The following is an 8,448-nucleotide window of genomic DNA, read 5'->3' as shown; positions in this document are numbered from 1 at the left end:
CCGGATTTAGGAAAGAGCTGCTTGCTATATTCATAAACCACAAACGGTAAGCGCAGTGCGTGCTTATGGCATAACTTAGCATGGTATTAGTAATTGAATACTGTGCCTCTACCCATCAGACGAGATGTTTTTTCTTGCTATGACAGGAATTAACCAATATTTGAATTTTGACAAATGCGCCCGATATCTAGATGATCGGTAACAACGTTAACCATTAAATAAGTGACTGTCCAGGCTGATACAAGGCTACTGTTAATATGCACATGCGATTGAGGTTAAAAGGATCGGTACACGGTTCAGCTCTCCTCGAGTTGGACACGTGCAATCTCATCTATCAGTAACACTCACTGCCTACATAGGCTATATGAATTGATGGCATTCTGTGAAATTCTCTCATTTACGGATGCACCTGTTCTGTTCACCTTTAGCAACTGATTGCATGGCTTAAAGGACTAGCAGCTCTGTCCTGCTGGAAATATCTTTTTAGCAGGTAGATATATTGTTTGGAAAACGCTGTTAGTAAAGAGCGGTAGTATATACTTTCTGTCACTCTGGATTTCCTTGTTTAAATAATACCGTGTATATTCGCGTTCTTTTCAGCTTTAGGGTCAGAACCGTTTTTATCAAAAAGAAATTGACAAGAGAGGAAATCACCACTCTGATGTAGGCTGATATATAAAGGTACTAATTTTTGTTCATATTATTATTTTGGTCTGCTTTTTGCAGACATAGGTTAGAAAGCAATAGGAGGTCATTTTCCCCACTCTTACTGTTGGCGCATATCTTTAGGCCCACTGGAGTCATTTTTTTACACCTACATATGGCGTTTCAAGACTCAACTTGATCCCCATTAGCGTAAAAAAAGTCTGTGATTCTGAACATCTACTACCTGCCTATATGGTAACTGTTTCTCTCTTCTATCATCAACGTAACAGTTTTACCAGCATTTGCCCAGTTACTAATCTGATTGAACTCTACATTCATTCTGGCCTGTATATATCTCTTTCAGCAGTCTGTAACTTCCGAAAGTTTTTATCTCTCATCCTATCCTATGGACCTTGTTTAAATACTCTGGTAAGGGGCACCGTCTGTTAAGTGTTGTTTTTTTGTGTGACACTGCTGAACTATGCCTGTTATGTATTGAGGCCTGTTTAGACACATGGCTATGTATTTCCTTATGTGTCAACACTTGCACTTACATTTTTTGTAACTGTATGTATTTACATGTCAGGCTCTTGTTTGACTATCAATAGGATGTGAGCTTATATCCCAAATATGTAACAATGGTAATCCCAATATCATGGAAAGATTGCACTGTACATAATAGTGACACTAATGTACGTATTTATATGTGTGATATATACTGGTCTTTACAGAGCACAACATTCGGTGGTGGAACTCCTGATGAAGGTAGTGGTCTGTCGAAACGCGCGTAGAGCTATTCTGGAAACCACCCTAAAAATCATGTGTTCATCAATGTGTTTTGCAACATTAATTGCAAAGTAAACTTTTTTTTGCTAAGAAGATCTTATATATCAATATGACTATTTGAATGTAGTATGCTTATGTAATAAATGAATGCAGTCAGAATGTTGTTTTAGTGTCAGTCTCTGTAGGACTTTTTTTATATGTGTGTTTTATATTGATCAAAATGGCTATGAAGTCTAATACATTATTTTTGTACTTTTCTAATCATTAATGTCACTATTGTTTTTTACCTTAAAATGTTTTGAGATATTTAGTATTTGAAGTAGCCCTAGATTATTTACATTAATGAGACTAACTCCTGCACACTCCATCACCAGGTTCCCAAGGGCAAACCTTCCCACTTCTGCAGCTCATCCTTTGACCTACTGGAAAATATTCCAGAGCTATGGTTAGCGTGAAAAGGGTGGACAGTATGTGTTGCGGTTTGCGTTCAACCGCAACACCCATTCATTTTGACGCTGCCCCCTCTGTTCAAGGATTGTGTAAATAGGAGGCAGTGTCAAAATTAAGACCATGTAAAAACTGGTCTTAAGATGGCGAAATGAGGTGAAATGCATTATTTCTCCTCGCTGTTGCTTTTTTCATGGGTGCTGCCTTGTGAAGCAGCACGCATGAAAGTCACAGAATGGCATTTCTAGGATTGTTTATGTGCAGGAAGGTGCACCTTTCTACACATAAATAATCCTCCCCTAGACGCAGACACCCTTGCACTCTGGTGCAAGGGTCCCTGCGTTGGCGCTAAGTTACAAAACTTAGCACCATCGCAGGGGGAAACGCCTCTCTCCTCCACTTCCTTGTACATGTCCCCCTGTGTGTCATTCAATTTTTGTTTCTTCTGCCAAGAAATACGTTCTCCTTCCTTCTCCTACTACCCCCACCCCCTCATCCCATCATTAGCGGCAATACAGCGCGCGAAAGTTAAATAGTATTATTCATCTGTTTGCTTACTTTACTATGTTCTGCCGAATGTCGGAGTCCACTACTACCCCATCCCACCCTGCCCCTCCTCCAGCCCACCCCACTGCACTCTCTTGGCGAGCCACCACTGCATTCGATACCCCACGAATAGGCCTGTGCATATTTGCCAACTGCTTAGCGCTGATACAGCAGAATCCCAGGGAACAAGGATTTCTCTGTTGTTTCACAACTAGAAAAATCAGTCCCATGCGGTAATTCCCTTTTCCATGGAATTATACTAAGAATTGCACGGTACTAGTGTGAAATTAGCACATGGTGATGGTTAAAATTGCATATGATTTTACTAATACCTCAGTATACAACTTGTAATTAAGCCAAATGTATTTGACGCTTTACACCTTGTATTTCTGGCACAAGTCCTACTAGCATTTTGTTACCTCTGCCAAGGACATTTTAAAGAATAATGCAATCTGAAGAGGTATTGTTTACAGAAATATTTATTAATGTTGATTCGTTCACTGAGTTTAAGAAGCCTATTGATTAGGATTAATCTATCATTCATGCAAGGATGTTTCTTTCTCCTATGTAATATGAAGCAGAGTTCTTGAACGGTATCACAAATTACAAATATTCTTCTGTAAACTAGGAAAAAATAATCATAAAGGAACATGTCATTTTAGTATTGACTGAGTACAAATATAAAACATAAAACCAGAAAAATTGCAGCTGTGACAATTGAAAATGCTATTTAAAAGAAAAACAACCGCTATGTTTTGTTTAGGTGCGAAGCTTTTCATTGCGGCTTCTGCCAAAGTGTGCTATGTTTAGATTAAACATGACAAGGCATGTCTCCTCTTTGGCCCTATTAATTTCTCATGTGAATATCTTAACTATAAAAAAGAAGAGTAATTGAAAGATGAAAATCAACACAATCACTCTTATTCAGGGCATATTAGACAGGTTTCCCTTCTTTCTCATTTTAGTATGTTCATAGTACTTTAAACATTTTTACATTAGAGGAACATGTTTATTATTAAAAGCCAAAAGACATTCTTTTGTTTCTAAACAACTGCAATATGAAGCAATATTGTTTTTGTAAGCAATATGTTACAGTGAGTATTGTTTAACCTCTTACACATCTTAGTCTTCCATTCTAGATGATCTCAATCTGTATCACAGTGGACAGTTCCCAGGTTGTGTGTTGTTTGTGCCAAGGGTCTTTCTTGGACTAACGGTGTTTCTTTGAGATTAGGCTTCTGTCAGTATTTCAGTAGGTAAAATTCTGCTCAAGAAACTTCCAGGAGGCATTTTCAATGGCATGTCTCAAACAAAAAAGTAAAAACTTATTGTAACACACCTTAAGTTATCTCATGAGTCCATCCGGTGTATTGTGCACCAGTTCTGTTTATGTCTACGTGTTTCATTCAAAGATATCCTGAAGCTATTTAAACACAATGTTGCTTAAGTAATTACAGTAACAAGTGTAGGATCTGTTTATGAGTAAATGACTACAACGCTTTTTCTTAACCTTTTGACTTGTGGAGACCCTTAATGTCTCATTACTGGAATTGCGGAATCCCCACAGAATAATTATTAAAATCCAGGGACTGCTACAGTGAGTCAATATTGGAAACCGGGGACCCGAGCCTAAGCAATTTTCATGATCTGAACCACAAACCAATACACACATGATGAAATATTTGATTTAATTCACAAACAAATACTACAAAGAGTCACAATTTGAACGGGAAGGTTGGAGCTTTTCTAAATTCAATTAAGGCAACCCATTTTCAACACTACATTATATTTGATGCCCTTGCACTGCTCCCACAAATCAAACTGAGGATCCCAACTTAATTTGTATCCTCCAATTTGAAACTCCTTTTCATTCCATAAGAGGGCTCTTTTTTTTGCCTTGCTTGTGCATGGAATACTTTGGGGAAATCCGTCAAGTGGGGACTGAAAAAAAAGTCGGATGTCCCACAATGCAGAATCCCCGTGCATTTTCTATAGATTTCTTTGAGAAGCTATACCGCAAAAGCTACTAATCTAAATGACACCAAATTTAGCAGGATTTTTGATATTGGTCCACAGATTGTGCTTTTTGTGATTTGGCGTAAATCCTTTCAGTTTTTGAGAAATGAAGGTTGAATAATAATTCTATAGCTGAACGTTTGGGTCAGAAAAATGTTGGTGGCCGACATTACAGGACTCAGGGACTTCATCCGTACTGAAATAAAACAAAAATACATATGTAGGGTGTGTGGTAGCGAGACCATGCCCCTCTAGGCACTTGGGGGATCCATAGGGATTCTCCCCAGGGCCAAAATATGATTTTTGCAGGATTGCGGCAAAAAAATACCACTAAAAGGGTGGCCCGTGCCACATTCTTTAATTAGCAGGTAAGGAACATGCGCCCCCTTCCCCCTGCCATTTTCGGCCTGTGACCCCATCCTTTAGGTTCCAATTAAATTATTATGGGGAGGAGGTGGTGTGGTCTCCCTCCCGAGCTGCTTATCGCCCTGGGGACCCCATACCCTTGGACTCAATTGAATTATTTTGGAGAGGCAAGCATTTGCCCCCCTATCTGAGCCATTTACTTCTCCAGGGCCCCATCCCCCGGGCCCTATTTAATTAATATGGGGAAGAGGTGTGCGGTACCTTCCACGAGAATTATTTGACCCAGGGACCCCATTCCTGGGACCCAAAGTATTTTTTAAGTGGAGGGGACCCTCTTTCATGAGACTTTAAAAGGCCCTGGGACCACAATCCCCAGGGCTGGATCACCTACAGTGTCCAGAGGAGCCTACCCCCAGGACACAGTGGTTTTCCGGCCCTCCCTGGTGGAGGCAGGGAAACAGGTTTGCTCCTGTGTGGGAGGAGCAGTTTCAAATCATACACCAAGCTGTACCAAACATGACAGCTGCTCCCAGTGGGCAAGAGCTTTGCAAACAATCCCGCCTGTTGGGAGCAGACTTGTATTCTGTTTTCCTGCCAGTCTGATGTGGGCAGGGAAAAAGAACTGATTGCTCCCGCCTGGAGGAAGAGGCATAGGTAGCTGCTCCCTCAAGGTGGGAGCAGCCCGCCTCGGCCCCAACAAGTGCTAAATTATGCGAGCCCTAGGGGATAGGATCCCCTGACCAAAATTGGCTCATGACCACCCCTTTCTAGAAAAAAGCTGCCCTGTGGGATGGGATCCCCAGGCTTGAGATGGCTCAGGAAAGGGGAGCTCTACGGCCCTCTCCTGATTACAGTAAGGTTTGGCACCAGGGAATGGGGTTTCTGGGGCCTATAAAAGCTCAAGGACAGGGCACTGTGGCCTCCGTCCAATTTTATTTAAAATTGCACCATGGAGCTTGCCTACCAAATTAATACTTTTCTCTGGGGATGGGGTCCCTGGGGCCTAATAAGGCTTGGGAGGGTGGCCATGCAGACCCTCCCCCCTTATGGTGTAATGAATCCCTGGTGATGGGGTCCCCAAGCCTCAATAAGGCTTAAGGAGGTGGCCTCCTGACCCCCTTCCACTTAAAAAAACAGAGAGTCCCAGGGAGTGGGTTCCCGGGGCAAAATTAGGCTCACAGAGGTGGGCTGCATGGCCCCGCCACCCCATGTAAAATAAGCATGGTCTAAGGGATAAGGTCCTAGGGTCCTAATAAGGCTCGGAGAGGGTGACTATGTGTCACCCTCCCCCTTTTCATTGTATTTGGTGCTAGGGGATGTGGTCCCTAGGGCCCATTAGGGATCAGGGAGGGCTGCAGTCTACGGTATTCTAATCTACAACACTCTACGTAACGCCACTCCAGAGTAGGACACTACACTGTACCTCACTCCACTCTATGACACTGCACTCTACGCTTTTCCACTTTACATCCCTCCACTTCACCCCACACCAGTGTTTGCTATTTCAGTGTACACCACTACACTGTACGTCAAACTACTCTGTCACTCAACTCTACACCATTACACTCTGCACCAGTACGCTCTATTCCACTCCATGCTATTCTACTATGTGCCATTCCATTCTACCACACTCCACTCTATGCTACTGCACTTTACACCACTGCACTGTACGCTATTCCACTGTTTGCCGTTCCACTGTATGACAATCCAGTCCACACCAGTACACTGTACGGCAATCAACTCTACACTGTTCTACTGTACGCACCTCCACTGTACGCCACTCCACTCTATGCCACTCCAATCTATGCCCCCAACTCTACTCTGTACTATTCTACCTTAAACCACTCTACTCTATGCCACTGCACTCTATGCCACTCCACTATGCACTATTCTCCTGTATGCTACAAGAATGTCTGACATAATATCAACGTCGAAAATAACGACGTCAAAAATATTGGAGGCGGAATATCGACGTCAAGAATATAGAAGTCCTATCTTAATATAAAATTAAATAAATTATACATATAATTAAAATAAACATAATTAAAAATATGTTTAAAATTATAAGTAATACATATAATGTAAAACAATTGAACATCTAAATATGAAATATAATATATATACTTACTTAATAATATTTACAAAGTATTTCTCTAATAACTTATAAATTGTTAAAAACATTTTATAAATTATAAATACATACATACATACATACATACACATACAAGAATAATATAAATACCAAATACCAAAACTATATATAGCAAATTATAAAAAATAATTTTAAATGAAGTATAAACTACATTAACTAAAACAGTAAATATTGGATAGCGTAGGGGTAAAAATTACTATTCCAACTCCAGAGAGTGCAACAGCAGGGAAAGTGTTGGATAGCGTTGGGAATAAAATTACTATTCCAACTCCAGAGGTTGCAACAGTAGGGAAAGTGTTGGATAGCATAGGGGTTAAAATTACTATTCCAACTCCAGAGGGTGCAACAATAGGGACATTTTGGATAGCATTGGGGTTATATTTATTATTCCTACTCCAGAGGGTGCAACAGTAGGGAAGGTGTTGGATAGAGTAGGGGTTAAAATTACTATTCCAACTCCAGAGGGTGCAACAGTAAGTAAAGTGTTGGATAGTGTAGGGGTCAAAATAACTTACAGATAATCAAAATAATATTTTTGTAAAAAAAAAATAATGTAATTATTATATAACAACAAATTAATTAACAATACCAATAAATAATGATCTAAAAATAATTGGCAATTAATATTTAACAAACAATTAAATTAAATACAGTTAAGTAATAATTATAAAACATGTATTACCAAATAATAATAATAAAATAAAATAAAATTAATTGTCAATACCAAAAAACAAAATTTCTTAAAACATTTAGCAAATAATAATTAACAATACATTATTGATAAATACCAATACATTATTAAACAATCACATTTAATTACCAATGAATAATTAATGATTCAGAAGGGACTAACAAAAAAGATAGGTTTTTAGAGCTCTCCGGAATGATTAAAAAGGTATTACCAATTTGTAATTGGTTAACAATGATGTAATTATCAATACTCAAAATAAAATAAATAATACCTTAATTACATTTAAAATAATTCCCACCCTATTACTCTATAACCTCACAACACACTTCAATAATAATTTAATACACTTAATATAATTACCAATAAATCAAGTAATAAAAAGGATTACCAATTAATAAAAATTAATTACCAATTAATGAAAATTAATTGCCAATTAATAATTAACATACAAATAATTATCAATACCAATAAATAATAATCAAATTTGTAATTAATTACAATTAAATTACTTCCCACCCTATTCCTCTATAAACCCACATCCCGCTACCGAACTAAAGCGCAAAATGTATTTAAAAATATGTAATAATTTCTAAAAAATATTTAATTGTTTACTATAATTAAATTACTTCCCATCCTATTCCCCTATAAACTCACAACCCGCTACGGTACTAAAACGCATAATTTACTTGAAAAAATTATTACTACCTTCTAAAAATGTAATACATATATTTTAAAACTAGTACAATAATTAACAAAAATTATGTAAACATACATATAAAATACATAATAAAATACATTA

General features: G+C 38.4%; 1 protein-coding gene across 1 annotated transcript in view; it reads left to right on the top strand.

Moving 5' to 3' along the window:
* The first annotated feature begins 897 nt into the window (after positions 1 to 897).
* LOC144824303 (uncharacterized) overlaps positions 898 to 8,448 on the top strand; it is a 204,268-nt gene continuing 196,717 nt past the window's right edge. The window contains exons 1-2 of the mRNA XM_078683428.1: positions 898 to 928; positions 1,030 to 1,074. Coding sequence (XP_078539554.1) covers positions 898 to 928; positions 1,030 to 1,074 — 76 coding nt within the window. The remainder of the gene's footprint in view (positions 929 to 1,029; positions 1,075 to 8,448) is intronic.

The sequence above is a fragment of the Lissotriton helveticus genome, chromosome 3_1 (genome assembly GCF_964261635.1).
Source record: "Lissotriton helveticus chromosome 3_1, aLisHel1.1, whole genome shotgun sequence".
Taxonomy (NCBI): Eukaryota; Metazoa; Chordata; class Amphibia; order Caudata; family Salamandridae; genus Lissotriton; species Lissotriton helveticus.
Note: the sequence above shows the minus strand (reverse complement) of the source record. Positions and strands in the feature narration are given on the sequence as shown.